We start from the raw sequence: 20,116 nt of genomic DNA, 5'->3' as shown, positions 1-20,116 counted from the left end.
CCGATTCAATATACTAGCTAAATATTATGCTCCGGAAGATATATAAACGACTTGTTAATAAAATGCCAGTGTAAAGAGGAACTCCTACAACATATTATGGCCATCATAAAACACAGTATCACTATGGAGTTTACACTTAACTAACTATGACAAAATATATCACGTTTTGGGTGCAGGTGCTTATTATAAAGATTTCCATTATAATCAACTATACTCAGGAAACTAATATCAACAATTTTTTTATTGCATGGCAAAAGCTTTCTAAACATTACATTCCAAGGGCAAATTAATGTCAGTGTAAATGAAGAGTATAAAAAGAAGCAAATGTCATGGTAAACAAATAGAAACAGACAAGCTAAGGTCATACATCAATGGAGATAACAGAAAAGTAAGTAGGCCTATTGGACGGAATGAATACCAAAAGTTAAAAGAAAAAGTGTAAATAAATTACTGGTGCAGTATACCACTGTAAGAATTACATATGCCTATACAACAAATGCAAAGCTCAGTTAACACTTGAATCTGAAAGTAGATAATAAACATACACAGTTTCAACAAAGATATGGCAGTCACAGAAGCTTCTATAATCGTACATAGTTACCACCACTATCAAAAGGATTTTATGAAAGCTCTGTGTAATATGTATACGTACAATGCAGATTAAGTACATGAATTTGGCTAAAACATCACCACAACATACAAATTCTGATATGTTGTTTAATGTCCAATTCAACTTTTTGGTATTTATTTTACCCAAGCGAAGTCATGAAACTGCATCCCCATCCCTCATATTAGCCATATGAACATAATTAACATAATTAACAGCTATCAGACTTAGGAGCTTTCTTAAGATCTGACTAAAGCAATCAAAAGCTACATGAGGAAAGCAGGTCATTTTGCAGAGACTATAGCACCCAAGTAGAGGTCTCTGCCGAGAGAACCCAAGAGGCAGACTGGTGCATTAAATATTAGCATGAGAAGTCATATTGAAAGTGTAAGTAACAGCATGCAGCATTCCCACTTGTAAAATGTCACTGCTCAGGGGGTGACTGAAGGGAGTTAGGCTACCCCCCCCCTTCAAGTTGGGAGGTCTTCATGTCTTCAGAAGGCCTATGACACATGTTTTTGACACGTCTAATAATCCAATAAGTACACCTCAAACACTTGCATTAAATCATAGAAGATAAGATCCAAACTTTGAAACTTAATGGAGGTCTTAACACTTTTAACAAGTCGCACCACTTTGCCCATGGATAGCCGATTGTCTGGATTTTTGTGCAGCATTTCAGGGACTATGTCAGCATACCTTGACCGCTTAAGCAATTTTCGAATATTTTTAGTTGTGCAGCCATCCCAGTGGAGCATCTTTTCCAAGAGGACTTCGGTGATCACCTTCCCCATCGACCAGACATCTGACCTTCTGGTACGGATCTTGCCTGCATGGGCTTCAGGGGCAGCATATTTATGGAACCCCTTATTTTGGCCGCTAGTCTCAGGACTCCCACTTTCAGTGTAGTTAACAAACTTTGCTAATCCCAAATCAATAATAACAGCCCTTTTTGTCGAATGTTCAACCTATTAGAAAAAAATAAGTACGTAAATATATTTTAGTGATTAGTTCAGTTATTAAGTTTGTTGAGCAATGCTCTACAATGCTAGATTTGAAATATATACAATTAAATAAGGAAATCAGTCAATTGAGGTTTAAGGTCACCTATCAAAACAAAAATGATTGTTTGGGGTTGGCCTATGTTGATAGGTCAATAGATCAGAAAGGAGAGTAGAGTTGGTGCAAAGTCAGTATCTTGCCCCCTGCCTCTAGTACCTCTGAAATTGGGGTGGGGGAAGGTTGTTGAATAATTCAATGAAGATAATATAAACATGATGGAGATGTAGGAATACAGTAACTGGTCATTCTCCATTATGGGCTCTTCACTGATGAAGCATTACCTTTTCTGGTTAATGATAATTAAAAGCATTACTAAAGAACAATGCTTATCCAATTGTCTGTAATTGGGAATTTTTTAACTGGCTGAGCACTGCACCCAACTCCACATTGCTCGCATCAACAGTATTTGGACCTCTCCCAATCCGCCTTCCGTAGCAACCACGGCACCTACACCATCCTCCTCTGCACCACAGACAGTGTCCGCAACCTCCTTGACCGAGGCAAAACTGTATCCCTTATCCTCCTGGACCTTTCAGCAGCCTTCCATACCATCTCCCACTGCCCCCCATGCACAAGACTCCTTGAAGCCGGCATCCACGACAAACCCTGGAATGGATTCGCTCCTTCTTCACTGGCCGAACACAGAGAGTCAAACTACTACTGTTCCACTCTGAACCCACGGATATTAGCTGCGGAGTTCCTCAGGGCTCCTTCCTGAGCCCCACTCTCTTTAACATCTACGTGGCCCACTCACAGCAATCGTCAGGACCCACAGATTCAACATTGTCTCATATGCTGACGACACCCAACTGATTCTCTCCCTCACCAAAGACCCCACAGTCCCCAAGAACAACTTCCATGATGGGATGAAGGCTGTCGCCACCTGGATGAGAAACATCTGCCTCAAGCTCAACTCAGAGAAAGCCGAAATCCGAAATGCTGGGCTCCACCCCCTCCACCTCATCGTGGCCCGCGGCTCTTAGAACTACCCCCTCCCCCCCTCAGACCACACACGAAACCTTGGCAACATCCTGGATGCCTCACTCACTATAAACCACCAGATCAATGCCATCTCATCATCCTGCTTCCACAGGCTACACCTCCTCCGAAAGATCTTCAAGTGAATCCCCACTGAGTCCAGAAAGACGGTGACCCACACACTCATCAGCAGCAGAATAGACTACAGTAACGCACTCTACACTGGAATCTCCCAGAAACTCCTCAATAAACTGCAGAGCATTCAGAACACCTCCTCCAGACTCATCCTCATCATCCCCCGCAACAACCACATCACCGGCCACCTGAGAGATCTCCACTGGCTCCCAGTCAACAATAGAATCACTTTCAAGCTCCTCACACAAGCCTACAAAGCCCTACATGACGCAGGACCTGCATGCCTCAGCCACCGCCTCACATTCCATGCACCCACCAGAGACCTCTACTCCGCCCAACTGGCACTGGCCACCATTCCACAAATCTTCTCCTACCTCGCAGCAAAGACCTAGAACACCATGACTCTCCACCTCAGGCAATCAGCATCACTGCCTCAATTCAGGAATAACGTCAAGACATGGCTCTTTGACGGCATCACAGCGCCTTCAACAGATCAGAAGTTCCCCTCCCCCAGTGCCTTGCAGGTGAGTAGTCGCGCTTTGCAAAACACTTGATTGATTGATTGAACAGTAAGGATACACTGGAGCTCTGGGTCGTAATTATTTAAGTCTCTGGGTGATGTCAATTGCTCTTTTATCCACTCAAACATTTCTTGACACTCCTGCTCCACTTGAACTTAACTCCTCTCCTCAACATACTGAACAATGTTCCTAATTTGGTTGCATAATTTTGTACAAACCTAGAATAAAATTTGCATTAGCCAAGACACAACTTTAAACTAGGCTTATTAACTGGTGGTTTGGCATGTATAATACTCTTCACTAGGGTAGGTTTAGGTTCAACTCTTTGACAGGTGATTAGGTGTCCCAAATATTCCACTTTGTCCATGAGAAAATCACATTTATCTCTCATGAGTACAACCCCTTGTGTTTGAAATCTGTTTAACAATACATTCAAGATCTTATCATGAGATTGTCTGTCTGGGACACAAATCAAAACATCGTCCTGGAATATAGATATTCCAATTATATAACTATATAATTATATTAACCATATCTCTCTGGAATACTGAGGCTACCGAAGCCAATCCAAACGGCATAAGAAAGTACTGGTATGTACCAAAAGGGGATAAAAAAGCTGTGAGGTGCCCAGACTCATCATCCAATTCCAGCTGGTGATAGGCTGAAGCTAAATCCAGCTTGGAAAAAACGTTGGTCTCCTTCAATCCTGCCAGCAGTTCTGAGATGTAGGGCAGCAGATGTGAGTCTACCCATATTTCTCTGTTTAGACAGCAAAGGTCCACACACACCCTCAGCTCTCACTGTTTGCGAGCCACAACTAATGGTGAAAACCACAGTCAGGATTCAACTGGTTCGATTATCCCTTTTTGCATAGCATGTCAAGTTCCTTTTCTAATTCTTTGAACATTATAAAAAGGCACACTTCTGAGCTTATGCTCGACTGCCTGGCCCCTCCTTTACAATTATTTTTTGTTTGAACCTCAATATCTTGCCCGACTCACTGGAGGATATAAACGGGTACTTGTTCATAATATTTTCTGGTTCTGGATCACCTCTAATACCTGCTCTTCAGTTCCAGGTTTCAAAATCATGCCAAATAGCCTCTGGTGAAACCCCACCAGAATATCAAGGGCCTTGTTTGCTATGTGGACCCTGCCTGTTATCTTTCTACCTTTGAATTCAAAAATATCATCAAGCCCATTGTGGCTTAGCATGGATACTACTATGAGTAATGAGGGACGAGTCGCCCCAATAAACCCCTGGTATCTTCGCAATCCCAAGACCCGTGCTGAGTTGATGAAATCCCTCGATAATTATTGTGTTGAAAATGTGGGGTCTGTGTCCTCTGCTGTATCACTGTGGGAAGCTTTTAAGACTGTGATACGTGGGCAGGCTTTATCTCTAATCGCTAACGCCAAGAAAAGTAAGCGCGAAGAGGTGGTCCGTTTGGAGACAGAGATAGCCGAGCTGGAGGGTGACTTGGAGCTCGGAGTGTCCCGTGCTAAGCTTCATTCTCTCAGTCTCAAACAATTAGATTATAGGACCCTGGTCACTGATACTGCGAAAGTCATGAGCAAAGAACAGCAGGGCAGATTGTATGATGTTGGTGATAAGGCGGGTAAATTGATTGCGTGGCTGGACAAGAAAGAAAGGGCGAGTCGTGTAGCTCCTGTGATTGAGAACCTTGATGGAGTGTGTGTGACTGACCCAGCTGAAATTGTTGAGTGCTTTGTGGAACACTTCCGAACTGTGTATTGTCCGGTCTCTGATAGGCCGGAGGAGGACTCTCATTTGTTGCTCCGCGATATCACATTGCCCTGCCTGTCTGAGTCTGACAGCGACCTAATGGATGCGACGCTTTCGGCGGATGAGGTGGCTACTGCCATTCGTTCAGTGCGTTCTGGCAAGGCCATGGGTCCCAATGGTCTGCCCATTGAATTGTACAAATTTTGTCCTGACAAAATGGCTCCGTATCTTCGCGATATGTTTCTAGAGTCGCGAGACACCAGCTCCCTTCCTCGTGACCAGCGTCTTGCTACTATCGTGGTTATTCATAAGGAGGGGAAGCCACGGGATCGCTGTTCTTCTTATAGACCAATCTCGCTTCTAAACGCTGAACCGAAAATTCTTGCCAAATTATTAGCTAACCGCCTGACAAATGTTATCAGTGACTTGATCCATCCAGATCAATCCGGTTTCATCCCACACCGTAACTCGGCGCACAACCTGCGGCGCTTGCACGGTGTTCTCGCGAGGGCGGCGTCTTTTCGTGAGCCGGCCATCTTGGCTTCCTTGGATGCTGCGATGGCCTTCAATACGCTGGAGTGGCCTTATCTCTGGGCTGCACTTGTCAAATTCGGTTTCGGCCCCGGGTTCATCGGCTGGGTGAAACTTTTGTATGAGGAGCCACCAGCGCAGGTGGTCGTGAATGGTTGAGTATCTGCTTCTTTTGTCCTCGGGAGGGGCACACGGCAGGGCTGCCCGTTGTCACCACTGCTTTTCGCTCTTGCCCTTGAGCCGCTGGCTGCCTGGTTGCGCTGTGAGCCCTCGATTAGGGGGATCCAGTTGTCCCCGGACTTCGAGGATTGCGTCTCGCTCTACGCGGACGATATTTTGTTGTACCTTACGTCCCCTCGAAAATCCCTGAATGTTTTGTTTGACGTGCTTACTTCGTTTGGGAGGAACTCGGGCTTTGTGATCAACTGGGCTAAATCCTGTGTATACGTGCTCTCGGGCGGTCCCCCTCCCTTGCCTCGCAGGTGCCCCATTCAGGTCTCTCCGACGGGCTTTAAGTACTTGGGGATGTTTAGATCTTTGGACCCCGTAGCTCGATACGGACGTAATCTGCTCCCTCCTCTTCAGAGATTGAAACTTGATGTTGTGCGCTGGCGCGGGTTGCCTCTATCTCCGCTCGGGCGCGCAGCCCTTTTTAAGATGATGTCCCTGCCGCTGTTTTTGTAAGCGCTTCAGAATACGTTCGATATTATCCCGGCGAGCTACTTTCGAGAGGTTGAGAGCCTGCAGAGACGGTTAATCTGGGATGGACGTTCGCGTATCGTCCTCGCTAAACTCACGCTTCCCTGGTACGACAGGGGGATAGCGCTGCCGGATATCAGGAGTTATTATTGGGCCTCGCAGCTGAGTGCGATCAATCATGCAACATACGCTCCAGCTCCTAACCCGGCGTTCGAGATGGGTAAATATTTGCTACCGGGCGGGGACTACAGAAGGGCGCTCTATTCCAAGGTGGTGGGAAAGGATTTATCTGGACCCACCAGAATTGCTGTACGAGTGTGGCATGATGCGAATGCGTCTATGGAATGGAGAGATTGACTGACTCGTGCGACCCCGTTGTATGAGTCTGAAAGGTTGGGATGTCTCTGGAAAACGAAAGGGTTTGAAAAATGGGATATGATTGGTATCAGCACTGTGGGCGATCTTTGGGTCAAGGGCAAAATCAAGACCTTTGCCGTATTGAAGACAGAATATGCATTGAGTGACAGGTAATTCTTCCGGTATGCACAGATTCACCATGCTTTAAGTTCGGCTCTCCCTGCGGGTACCGACGTCCCCGAGGCCTCCCCCCTTGAAGATCGGGTCCTTGACGGCCACGTGCCCGACAGTACCATTTCTTTGGTATATAAGAAGTTGATCAATGCCCGGGTGGATCTGTTGACGCGTCTCAGGAAGGCTTGGACCGGCGATGGTTTGCAGCTGGACGACGAGGATTGGCAGGCTGCATTATCCTCGCCCAAAGAAGTTGCTATCCCTGCCCGTCTCCGTCTCGTTCAGCTCAAAATCTTACATCGTGTATATGTTACTGGACCGCACCTGATTCGTATGGGTTATTCTTCAGATGGGTTGTGTAAGCGTGGTTGTGGGATGCTTGGAACCTTCCTTCATATAATTTGGGAGTGTCCGGAGGTGGTTGTGGTAAATGCTTTCTATATCTTTTCCCCTCTACCACTGCATCAGAATGTCCTGTGACATCATGGAATGTTTAAGTGCCTGACTGTGGCTAGAGAGAGTTGGTCATCTCAGGCTGAGGAGCTGGTAGCTCGCTCCTGGTGGGGTTTTCTCCTTGTATCTTCCTATCTTGTAACCTGCCACCTATCCACCTACTAATAAAGAGGGATTTACTACTACACTTGGATTACGCATCCTTGTTTGTGTACCACATTTTGGCGACGTTTTGGACTAACCTATGCTGCAGAAGGAATACTGGAACTCAACTATAAAGAAACCAAGGACAATTCTACATTTAAGTAAGCTTATCTCCTGGAGATCAGAGAAACGCCCAGTAAACCCCACCAGTGTCTTTTTCAACTTGGACAGCCTGCAACCTGGGCGTTCGTGTTGGGTGAGAGTATATTGCCATCTTGCTGTCATCTGGAGACTATCTGTTTCCAGCTACGAGAGCCACTGTCTCAGCGGGCTTGCTCACCCTGTTGTGCCTTCTGGCTTTCTTGAGTTATTTGACAGTTCGCTTTGGATTTAACCACTGTGGATTCAGTGTAGTTTCACACAGTGAGGGCACTTCTTCTCCTACGAGCGCCTGTTAAATTTGTTCTTCTGAAGGTGCCCGGCACTAGCAGTACTCTCTCTCTTACACAAATATGTTGTGTTTTTACTTTCTCCATCACCGTAGCCACCCATCATCTGTTCAGTCAAGCTCTGTGTGGCCTTTCTACATTAGGGCTGTACTCCAACAGTGTGGTGTTTCCTCTGCCTTCCTGTGACTCCTCACAGCTTGAAGACATTCAGCGTGACTTGACTCTCGTCCTTGTGGAAAACAGTTGTATTTTTGCGGTGAGTGGAGGGCATTTTTATGATGTTTTTGTGTACTTCTACCATGCGATCTACTTTGGGGCGGTTGAGCCTTTACATTTTGAACAACCCAACTGCCATGGCGCGCACACGATCTTACCTGTCTCGTGGAGCCTGCTTCTTGCCCTGTGTGACGTCTGCTCCTCTGCCACTGCCTTCTTCTTTGCAAATCCGGACAGCACATCTTCGCCGTGAGCCTTCCGGCGCGGACGTGACGGCGTGGCGCCATTTTGATTGCAGTCAGTGCGCAAGTCTTCCCAAGTGTGCGTCTGGTGCTGCATGTATTTACACGAGTGCGTCTGGTGCTACAAGTCTTCACACAATAGCAGTCTCTATACAGTTTCAGCGGCAAGCCGAAGGTCAGAAATGGGACTCTTTGGTTCACTTCACAGTTCATGTGACTATTCAGTGTTTGAACACTTAAAATTTTAGGTGTGTTCCTAAGTTTCATCACATCACACTGCGCATTTGGTACTTTCTGTTTATATGACTATTCGGTGGTTGAACACTTCAAGTCTTCGTTGTGTTCCAAGTTTTTATTGTTTTTATTACATCGCACTGCACATTTAGTGATTGATTTCTTGGTGTGAAGTCACTCATCGGAGCTTATGGACAATCCTGGCTAAGAAGACCTCGGGTGAGATATCGCTCACCGGAGCTAATGTATTTTTTGTGTATTAACTGTGTTATGCTTGAAATTATTAATTTCTCAGTAGGTATTGTGGGTGGGTATGTGATTGCTTGTAGTCTCTAGCTATGGCCACTCTATCTTTAGGAAGTTCTTCAAGTGTTTTTCTCATTGTGTATTCTTCGAGTGTTTTTCTCATTGTGTATTGTTGTATATTGTGTCTTCTGCCGTGATGATTATATTGACCTACACCTAGAGTTACACAGAACTCTCTCTGAGTGGTCTAGTACTTTATGTTGTTCTCTTTAGTGGAGAGTTTAGTTTCCAAAGGCAACATCATAACCCTAGGGTGTACCCTAATTTAGGGGAGGGTGTGAGGCTAGTCAATGTAAAAAAACAAATAAAAAAAAAATAATAATTTTTTTTTAAACTAGGGCGATGTTGTTCCGTATGGATTACCCTGTATGTATATATAGGGGATGTTGTAGTCTTGGTTTCACAGGGTGTGTATCCTGTGTTTCAACCTGTTTGGGCAGTTAGGGCGTTTGTGTATAATCAATGCCCCATTCATGTTCTAAGGGTTAGTACCCTATAGTGTACCCTTACTTAGGGGAGGTTGTGAGGAAGTTTTGGGGCCAGTCAGTGCCAACATTTTGTTTCCTAGGGTCATGTTGTTACCCTTTGGAGAAGTTACGTTGCACACATTTAACGTGGTGTACCCTTTCATTAGGGGAGGTTGTCAGCATGTAACTACTATGTTCAGAAGTTTCAAGGATTAGTTTCCTTTGGCCTACCGAAATGGCGTTGAACAACTTTTGCACTGTTCCGTTGTGTACCCTTTTGTTAGGGGAGGTTGTCTGTGATTGTCTAAGTTGCATCACTCTTCTTGGGTAGGCGAGGTGCGTGGTCAGCGCTACCTCTTGGTGTAGTTGTGTCACAGTTGTCAGTGTGTGGCTACTGTGTTCTTTGTTCCAGTGGCTTTAGTATTCTCTGGTGTACCCTTTCCTGGGGAGTTGTTTTGTTCCACAGTTTAAAGGTTGACTTTCTTGGTGTACCCTTGGAGGGGAGGTTGTTAGTACATGTCATGTGCTAATCTTTATTGCAAGGCATACCTTTTTTCTGTGTAGGTTGCTAGTTCATCTTATTGTGCTTTCTTCCATCTGCACACATTTTGCAGTTGTTACACCCTACTTAGTTTACCGGGATCGCTACCTTGTTTTATTAAGGAGGGTGGATGGGCATGTTATGTAATTTGCATTACTGTGTTTTGTTCAACCATGACCATTTGTGCATCTTATGAATACCTCTCTACATGCCTCTTTTAATTTTCCTTTGTTTCTGCTTCCACGCTTGTGTTTCCTGCTTTTCAAATTGTCTCTTTGACTTGCTCTTATGTCTACAGTCTCCTCTGGATTCTTCTGCTCTGTCTTAACTTATTACTTGCTGTTGTTCGCTAACGGAAGTGGATGTGTGGTAAATGCTTTCTATATCTTTTCCCCTCTACCACAGCATCAGAATGTACTGTGACATCATGGAATGTTTAAGTGCCTGACTGTGGCTAGAGAGAGTTGGTCATCTCAGGCTGAGGAGCTGGTAGCTCGTTCCTGGTGGGGTTTTCTCCTTGTATCTTCCTATCTTGTAACCTGCCACCTATCTACCTACTAATAAAGAGGGATTTACTACTACACTTGGATTACGCATCCTTGTTTGTGTACCACAGTGGAGACGTTCTGGAATCGTGTGCATGCAGTGTTGGGAAGGGTCACTGGAGTGATGTTATTGCCCGAGGCCAGACGCTGTCTGTTGAATGTGTGGGAGCCGAATGATTATGGTGTGGCTCAGACACAGTGGGCGACCCTTGGGAATATGATCTCAAAGAGAGATATTGCGCAGTTGTGGGGCTCCCAGCGGCCGCCCACGGTATCGGTGTGGAAGGAGAATATGGATTGGTGTATGTTCAGAAAGAAGACTGTGTATGTGGCGCGGGTCAAACCTAGGAAATGGAACAACATTTGGAGCCAATGGAACGCATATCGTGGAAATGTGTGTACGCCTCCATTCGTGGAGAACCTAGATGTCCCCCTGTCCCCCTGATCAGACATTCCATATATTGTGTTCTTTATGTCATCTCTAATTTGTTTCCCCACTCGCCCCCTCCCCACTCCATGTGCTATTGATCTACTGTGTAATATCGTGCCTAGGTGTCCTCCTCTGTGAACACATGCCCATGTACACTGTTTTTTGCCTTGTATGTTGTTTTCTTTTTCCTTATTTTTAATAAAACTTTAAAAAAAAAAAAGAATATCATCAAGGTAACCACACAGGTCAATGCTGAGGCATTCATAGGACACAGCTTTTCGATCAAAGGGTAATAATGTTCTGTTAGGCCACACCTTTTCAAATAGCTCTCTGGTAACCATAGTTATAAGTGTCCCAGAATCCACCAGCAATTTTACCATTTTACTTCCTGTAGGAAAGTAGGATCTGCTTCTTATGGTTACCCCCACTTTTTTCTTGATGTTGCACTGTTTTTGACTAGTGTGACTGGGATCCTGCTAATCAGGACCCCAACTTATCTGCTACACATTTACTTTGGTGCACTCCAGATTGGATACTGGGGTTCACTTATCAGTTCCTAGTATATGGTACCCTTGCATCCAGTGCATGGGTAACCCAGAGGCCTCCCACGGGCTAAAGCATGTATTATGCCACACATGAGAGGCCATGTAAAATGGAACTACAGGTCTGCTACTGCAACCTGTGTAGGTTGGTGCTTGCATCACTTACTTTAGATATAGGTTCACTGTACATATAGGTCACTACAATTAAAACTTATAAGTCACCCCTATAGCAGGCCTTATCAATCCTGAAGGCAGGGTGCTGGGTTTTTAGTGAGAGGGTGCCCCTGCATGAGCAGAGCCTCTCTGCAGCCTTCGGAGACCATTCTCCCGGGTTGTCTGTGACTCAGCCGGACAAATAGGTAGAGGTGCATTATAACCTCGCAGTAAATGATGTCTCAAACGCCTTGGAATCCTATCTCGACACTGGTAACCGCTGTGGGAGTTATGATTCCACCTTTCTAAAGCGATCTTCGTGAGGTCACTGGTCTGTCCGATGCCAGCCTTCTCGACACGGTCGGCACAAAATGGATGCTGCTGACCAGAGACACATTTCTGCCCTCCTGCTGAGGAACCACGCTCGAGCAGAGGAAGGCAGCACAATAGGTATCCTGTCACAGGGAGGTGTGACCACCTCCCAGACAGGATTTACTGTATTGGGCTGGGTGGGTGGTGCATTCTGAGAGTGCCTGAAAGTCGGCACTTGGGGCACATTTGGTGTCCCTGTGCATAGTCCAGCTCAAACCAGTTCTGGGAGTAATTGGTTCCTGCTCTGGTGTGAAACTGGGCAAAGGACATGGGTGTAACCACCCCTCTGTCCTGACCCTCCCCTTGGATGGTCCACTGAATCTGTCCAACCTCCTCCAGTGGGTACAAAAGGGCTTACCTGGATGTAAGACTTTAGATGTTATGTGGACAAGATTCCACAAGAAGAAACCACTGACCTTCAACCGTCTGGACACTCTGAACTTCAACTGGGCCCGTCTTTGTCTCCCTCTCCGTCCAAAGCTTTGTCTGTGCCCTTGCTCCATACAGGCTCTGTGCAGGACCTGTGGTGCACTAAGGAAAACTGAAGAATCTCCCTTGGAGTGAAGGAGTCACTCCTCGGCATTTGCAGGCACCATAACGCAACTGACCGGTCTGCTGCTCCTGAGCTCCTGTGAACTCCAAAGATTTCAGCAACACAGGAGGTGGGTTTTTGAAGGTCCCTGAGCTCGATCTGCCCTCTCAGAAAGTTGGAGGCCAGTATCCCTCGTGAGAGCTGCATAACCCGAACCCCTGTGCACTGCATCCATTTGCAGTTGCATATACTTGTTGGTGATTCCCGAGCTTGTGCATTGGACTCCGTGTAGTCCTGACCCTGAGCAGTATTTGCACCAAAGAACTCCCCCCTCCTTGCACCGAGTGCTCCGTGGGCTGGTTCTTTGCAAACATGCTCGAGGTCCCCTTACGACTCGTGGTCTTTTGACCTGTGGCCATACCAACAAAAGCTACGGGTATGTATAAGTGACTTTAATCCTAGGCAGCACGAATAATGGTAAATGGAAAAAGGGAATAAAAACACTAAGCAATTGTGCATTGTCTATAGGCGCGGCAAACTGCAGAATAGAAACGGACCTCATTTTGAAAAAAGGTTTCTGCGACATTAAGACGTTTCTCCCAAAGTGGTCATTTAAAAACCCAAAGAGTAAGTAGTGTAAGAGACTGAAAAAAACAGTCAACTACTTAGCTTGAGTATGATGTATAATTCCATGCTTTTCCTCCATAGAAAAGCCATTGAAAGACAATCTATATGGCGAAAGCAAGCGCATTCGAACGCTAAATGAAAAGCGTAGAAGTCCTGAAAGATTAATATAAGGACCATAAAACCCGAAAACTCAAGTAAGGGCATCGAATATATGAAAAGTGAACTTTACCATAAACAGCCCACATTTAGTTTAAAAAAAACTCTCTAGAGGTACAAAATACTGATTATATTTATTTGTGTTTTTTTGTAGAAAGAAGTTTAAATCATTGCTTTTAATACTACGTCTGTCCTGAGGAAGGTGCCACAAATGTATTTCTACGCACCGAAACGCGTCGACAATGGGACTTTTTACTGTGTATAACTTGTGTGTATAATGTATTGAATTTGACTACACCTGGATTTTTAATTGTGGTGTGACTCTGCATTAGATACCGTAATTCGGAATTGTTAGAACGTGGTTAAAACTGTTACAGAGCACACTTTTTATAATATATAGGTATATTCAAAATTGTTTTGATGATATATGTTTATTCTTTTTACAAAAACCTTTTTTTAAAAAATAAAAACTTTGAGAGTTATAAAGAACGACATTTCATGTGTGGCGTACTATTGGTAATCATAAAATGGTAATTATAATGTGACAATAATTAAAAGTGTGTAGGCCGAATGGTCACCAGCTAAAAGATTAATACACAGAAAGGAAAAATATTTTTGATATAACTTTTGACCTGTGGGTCATCTTGATTTCTGTTGGGCTTTCCTGGTTGTTCCAGATGTGCCCTGACTCTCCATTGCTTGGTGAGGCCTGTAGGCCTTGCTGGTCTACACCGTAACCTACTTGACCTTCCTGCGTGGGTTTCTTTTGCCAAGGCTTGTTGGTGCTCCAGCCGGACACCGACCCTTCAGCACTCTACATCCTTCGTGGGACAGCTCACTCGGCTCCTGGTCGTCGTCGACATCTGCTGGTCCTCGTGGCTGCAGAGTCAAGCATCCCTTCTACCGCCTGAAGCACCCAACATCGGTGGGCATTCATCTACCGATTCCCTGGGCACTCTGAAGTGACTCAGACTCTGCCCCCTTTGCTTTCAGCTTCCTATCTTCCAGAATCCAGGCTTGGATTCCACTGGACCTTTTTTACCTTCACAGCAGCAGTTCTTCTTCACAGCCCTCAATTGAGAACGACGGCGGTTTCTGACGCCACTCCAGACCTATGCACCCGGCTCCTCTGGGATAGGTAACTCAGGCACTACTGTATCCACGGGTGGGGTTGCTCTCCAACCTCTTAAGTTCCAAAGGGTTTGCTCAAAGTTCTCCTAGAACCTTAAACTTTAAAACTGTAACCGCGACTTCCCCATAGAAATGACGGAGCCTGCGGTCCTGCTAGCACACTGCACCCGTCCTCCGTGGGGTCCCTATCTACTCACCTCGGGTGGTTCGTTGGGGTCCCAACGATTCTACGTGCTCCAGACCATGTCTTGACCCGAGTCCTGATAGTTATACCACTATTTTAGTATATGGTTTGGTCTCCCCATGGAGCCCACTGTGTATTGTGCTATTTACAACTGTTCTATTGATCTCGTATTGTGTGCTTTGTGTTCTATCCTCGTTTAGAGGATACTAGAGAGTGTTCTATTAGTAAATACACATTTTTATATAACTACTGTGTGGTTCTCCTTTCATTTAGTCAATATAGGAGGTGATATTCTGGTAAAACAAGCTGCTTTACATTCCTTCAAGATTAAGCTGAAGGCTGCTCTCCACAGCTACACCTAGGATAGCTTTCTAAAGGTTATCTTTGAACTCATACATAATAAGGGTCGTTTGGACTGGTGCAAGGCGCCCACTATAATTAGTGGACAGCATATACCAGGTCAACTTCTCACACATCCGACTAAACTTTCAAAAGAAGGATCAATGCATAAACTGGGGTCCCCAGTCTTTATGTCATCTGTCTTCACTACTAGTCTGTCATATCTCTTCCAATGCTGTCTTCATCGTCGACGACACCTTCATCTGTATACATTTTAGTGAAGACGTCATCCTACACCTGTGACTTTGGCAACACCTTGACAAAATGACCCCGATTGTTGCACATCCTACATACCACATTTTTTTGCAGGACATGGTCTTCCACCTTTATTATGCATACGATTCCCACAGCGGAAACACACATCCTGCTGGGAAAAAATGATTTAGGTTTGTTCAGCTGTTTGGTTTCTTTTTAGAGTTAGTTCAAAGTTGTATTCACTAAACCCACTTGCTCAGCACATTTGCTATCCAGTTCCTTCGCTGATACTTTACAAGTTTCTGTACTTTTTGCCATTTTGGTTTATGCCTCTAAAGATGGATTTCCCATGGACAAATGTTTTTGTTTTATAGTTTTGTCACTACAATACCCAACAAACTGATCCCTCACCAACTGATCTGCAAAATTCTCAAACTGGCATTCTGCCACCAGCCTTCTGAGTGCCATTATGTATGTATCTACATCTTCTCCTGTCTGCTGGAATAACTTATGTCTAACAACCACTTAGCTGGTTTAAACATCAAACCGATACAGTAATTTGTTTACCGTCTCCAGGTATTCATCCACACTTCCTCCCCTCTTACTATTTCTACATCAGGTAAATATTTGAAGATAGCTCTGCCCTCAAAGCCTAACAAGTGTAGCAAAAGGTACTTTTTCCTTTCTGGTCGAAAGGGTAGAGCTCCAATGGCACCCAAGTATGTTTCAAAGGCTTCAAATCATTGTTTCCAGGCTATTGGTGGATCATCTGGTGTTAGTAGCGACTGGGGCGGAGGGCATACAGCTTTCATTTTCCCCAATCCTGAATGAAACTGAACTAGATACTAACGGCGACAAATATCTGATTGAAGATCAACTTGAACAGTAGGAGATACAACATTCCAGAAAACATATTTTGAAATGCGCCAAGTGCCAGCAAGAATATTTATTTGTTAAAATATCCAACACGCAATCAATCTGTTCCAGTCAGAGATGCTGCACCAACTATGCCAAACCGTAGCAAGAATATTATTATTTTTAAAATATTGTTTCCAAAGATATAATATCAATGTGTGCGTATCAGAGATACTGGCCTTTTTAACATTAGCCTCAGTAGTGCTGAATTACAATCATAATGTGCATGTCAGCGAGTGCCAATGAGAATGATCAGCTGCTCAAGCGACACGCATAATCAGATGTAAGCTGTGTGTGTCAGTGGGACTGCTCCTTCTTTGCAGCCTGAAACTCCCTGCAGTACACTCTGATGTTCTGATAGCTGGCGCCAACTTTGCAGCATGTAGCACAGACCTGGACACTCTGTGTACGATTACAAGTGCATGTCTCTGATCCTCTATTACTTTGGATTTCCCAGTCCAAAATGGCCACTCCACGTTCACGCTATGTATCTTGAAACTGCGGTTCAAGATTTTACACGTGCATCACCATCACAAACGCCATTGTATTCATAACCTTTTGTTTGCGTTCCACCGCCTTCATAATGCCCTCTTGGTCAGACTTACTGAACGCATATTTGTGAAAATGCCGCACAGTGCTTAGAGGTTGACCCCCATGCACCACTACACAGTCATGAGCTATTTAAGCTGATGAACAACTTTTTACTGATAAGGGCTAAAGTGGTTTCTTCTTTCCTTGACTCCTTGGAGGAAGAGTAGAACTCTCTGCAATGAAGATTACCATTAGAAAATAAGAGCATTACTACAAAAGGTAGTTATCTTACCCACTGGTAGGGGTTGTTCAGCAAAGACTACACTATTTGTTGGTTTATTTGTTATTTTATAAAGCCCCTGAATCACCCCCTTAGGGGTATCTCCGCGCTAATGAACTGCTTTCGTCGACCAGAGAAGAGGAACAGATCAAAACAATGCAGTCTTATGGGGCTTACAGAACTGCAGGTGATCGTAGCACTCTCACAGATGGATGGGTAATTGGTTCCAATAGATAGGGTCTAGGTGGAAGAAGGCTTTACCTCCCACCCGAGATTTTTTACAGCGTGGAACCACGAGTAAGGATTTGGACCCTGAGCATAGAGCCCTGAGTTGCAGATACTTAGTGAATTTTTCTGCCAGATAACTGGGACCTTTGCCGTTCAAAGATTTGTGCACAATGCAACAAATCTTGAAACGGATCCGCTTCCGCAATGGGAGCAAATGCAATCGCTGAAAGAGGGGGAGGGAGAAGGTAAGGGAGGAGCATTGGAGACAAGTCGAGCTGCGGTATTTTCAATCACTTGCAATCTGTTCAGTGATGCTTCATTAGCTGAGATCAGAAGAGCATTGCAGTAATCCATACTACCTAACACTAGTGCCTGAATAAGGGTTTTCCAAGTGGTCAGAGGAAGAAAGGGAAATACCCTTCGAAGGAGGCTTAGCACATGGAAGCAAGTGCCGACGGTGGTTGAAGCATTTTCATTCAGTATTAGTTTTTGGTCCAGGCATCACCTAGGATTTCGACCACAGTCTTGGGGGCCAGTACGGAGCCCAGCTCCGCAGGAACCAACTTGGGGACCATCCCATGGATGTGTCACCAAACATTATTTCTGGTTTTCCTGCATTGAGCTGGAGGAAATTATGCCACATCCAGCTAGTATACCTTCTGAGAAGATGGACTGAGCATTGGGATTATTTTTATCAAAGGAGAGTAGGAGCAGAGTATCATCAGCATATGAAATAGACATGAAGCCTAAATTGCTGAGTAATCCTGCCAAGGGATCAACAGAGATGTTGAATAAAAGTGGGACTTAGACAGGATCCCTGAGGTACTCCTTTTGTTAATTCCACTGTCTCAGAACAGAAAGGGCCTAGGTTAATAGTCGGAGACTCTTTGCTCACCTGAGGCGGAAAGCCGGGAGATAGTTTGCTGCTGCCATTTTTAAATACTTGCTTTCTTTATTTTTCTTATTTGCGCCGCACTTTAATAAAACTAATTTTAACTCTCAACCCACGCCACATTGCCATTCCCATCTCCATCTCCATCTCCCGCTACATCCAGCACTGAATACCCCGAGCTCCGCAGCCGATTAGGCGCTGTGGTCGGAGACGCTTGAACTGCTTGCAGTGCAGGTAACTTGAGGAACTACAAGTCCCAGCGCTCTATCGCTGCTGACGAGACTTTAAAAGAAGGGAGCGCGCCTGACTCGCGAGACTCTTTGCTCACCTGAGGCGGAAAGCCGGTTGATAGTTTGCTGCTGCCATTTTTAAATACTTGCTTTCTTTATTTTTCTTATTTGCGCCGCACTTTAATAAAACTAATTTTAACTCTCAACCCACGCCACATTGCCATTCCCATCCCCCGCTACAACCAGCACTGAATACTCCGAGCACCGCAGCCGATTAGGCGCGTTGGTCGGAGACGCTTGAACTGCTTGCAGTGCAGGTACCTTGAGGAACTACAAGTCCCAGTGCTCTAGCGCTGCTGACGGGACTTTAAAAGAAAATGGCCACTTCTCCGCGCAGCGGGCACGCCATAGTCGCGCCGAAGTCAAGCCTAAGTCCAGCCCGTCTGCGCCCGTCCGCGCTAAGGACGGGCAAGAGGACGGAAACTTTGTCCAGGGACCTACCATTGGTAAGATATCCAGAGATAGATTACTCGCTTTAAATACACAATGCATGCACTGCCATCAGGCCCTTAATGTAGAGAAATGGGCAGGACCGTTAAACTGCATTGAATGTAAACAAACAGTAGAACTGTATTAAAGACCGTCAGGATATGATAACGGGACATGTAGAGTCATAAAGGGCGGCCTTATAAATGCCCGATCCATGTGCAAAAATGCACTTCACATTTATGACCTCATTCTAGAAAATGCTCTGGACTGTCTATTAATTACGGAAACATGGCTCAGAGATTGGTCCAATCCGGATATAATTCAGGCTTTGCCTTTAGGTTTTTTAATCCAGAGGTTGGACAGATCTCTTCAGCGGGGGCGGGGGGACTGGCGGTTATCTACCGGGAATCCCTAAAATGTACCACTATGGAACTATCAGATATCAAAGGGGCAGAATGTCTCGAATTTAGACTTCAAGCCCATGACTCTTTTTCCTTCACTGGGGTTCTGATATATCGCCCACCGGGACAAACGACCCAATTTTTAGGAAGTATAGGGGAAGTCCTGTCTAGTCTCTCTCTTAAATCAGCCAATTTCACTGCATTGGGAGATCTAAATCTTCACTTAGATAGCACTACTGATCCAAATGTGAAGTCCTTTAGAGATACTCTTCAAGTCCTGGGGCTGTCGATTTTAACATTGGAACCCACACATAAAGCGGGGCATATTTTAGACTGCATTAGCTCAAATTTAGACACAATGAAGGTTGAATCCCCTTTGATTCAAACTTGGACGGACCATAAATTTATCGCTTTTAGCCTCAAAACGGATGGCAAGAAGGCGATGAGATCGGTCATACCTGAGAATAAGACGCCTACCCCGTGCTGGGGGAAAATTATTGAACACCCTGACCTTAACACCTGGGTAAATGAAAGCAGACCGCCTTTAGTGGGGATTACGACCATGGATATTAAGAGCTATGAGGGCTGGATGAGGAACATAGGGGAAAAAATTAAATCTCGGGGGCCAGTACTAAACCAAGACAAAGGAAAATATCTGCTCCCTGGTTTACCTGTACATTAAAAGACACTCTAGGAAAAGTGAGAGTCCTAGAGCGGTTATGGCGCCGACATTATAATCGTAATGATCGAGAGGCCTACAAAACAGCTAGAGGAGCTTATCATGCAGATATTAAAGGAACTAAAGCAAGTTACTATACGAACTTGATTGAAGCTTCCAAAAATAATCAAAAGGAAATCTTCCAAATTGTCAATAATTTTAGGAACCCCAAAATACTTTCACAAGAAATCCCCTCATCGCAGGCCTTCTGTAACGAGATAGCAACCTTCTTTGAACAAAAGGTCATAAACCTCACCAAAGATTTTCCCCAGGTCAATCTGGAAGCCCTAAATGAATCTCTTAA

At 44.9% G+C, this 20,116-nt stretch overlaps 1 protein-coding gene across 1 annotated transcript in view; it reads right to left on the bottom strand.

The window, feature by feature from the left end:
• Positions 1 to 224: 224 nt before the first annotated feature.
• The window catches only part of LOC144770714 (uncharacterized), a 115,637-nt gene continuing 95,745 nt past the window's right edge, over positions 225 to 20,116 (bottom strand). The window contains exon 5 of the mRNA XM_078655445.1: positions 225 to 1,575. Coding sequence (XP_078511571.1) covers positions 1,135 to 1,575 — 441 coding nt within the window. The 3' untranslated portion in view covers positions 225 to 1,134. The remainder of the gene's footprint in view (positions 1,576 to 20,116) is intronic.

Source organism: Lissotriton helveticus, chromosome 7 (assembly GCF_964261635.1).
Source record: "Lissotriton helveticus chromosome 7, aLisHel1.1, whole genome shotgun sequence".
NCBI lineage: Eukaryota > Metazoa > Chordata > Amphibia > Caudata > Salamandridae > Lissotriton > Lissotriton helveticus.
This window is presented reverse-complemented; position numbering and strand designations above follow the sequence as displayed.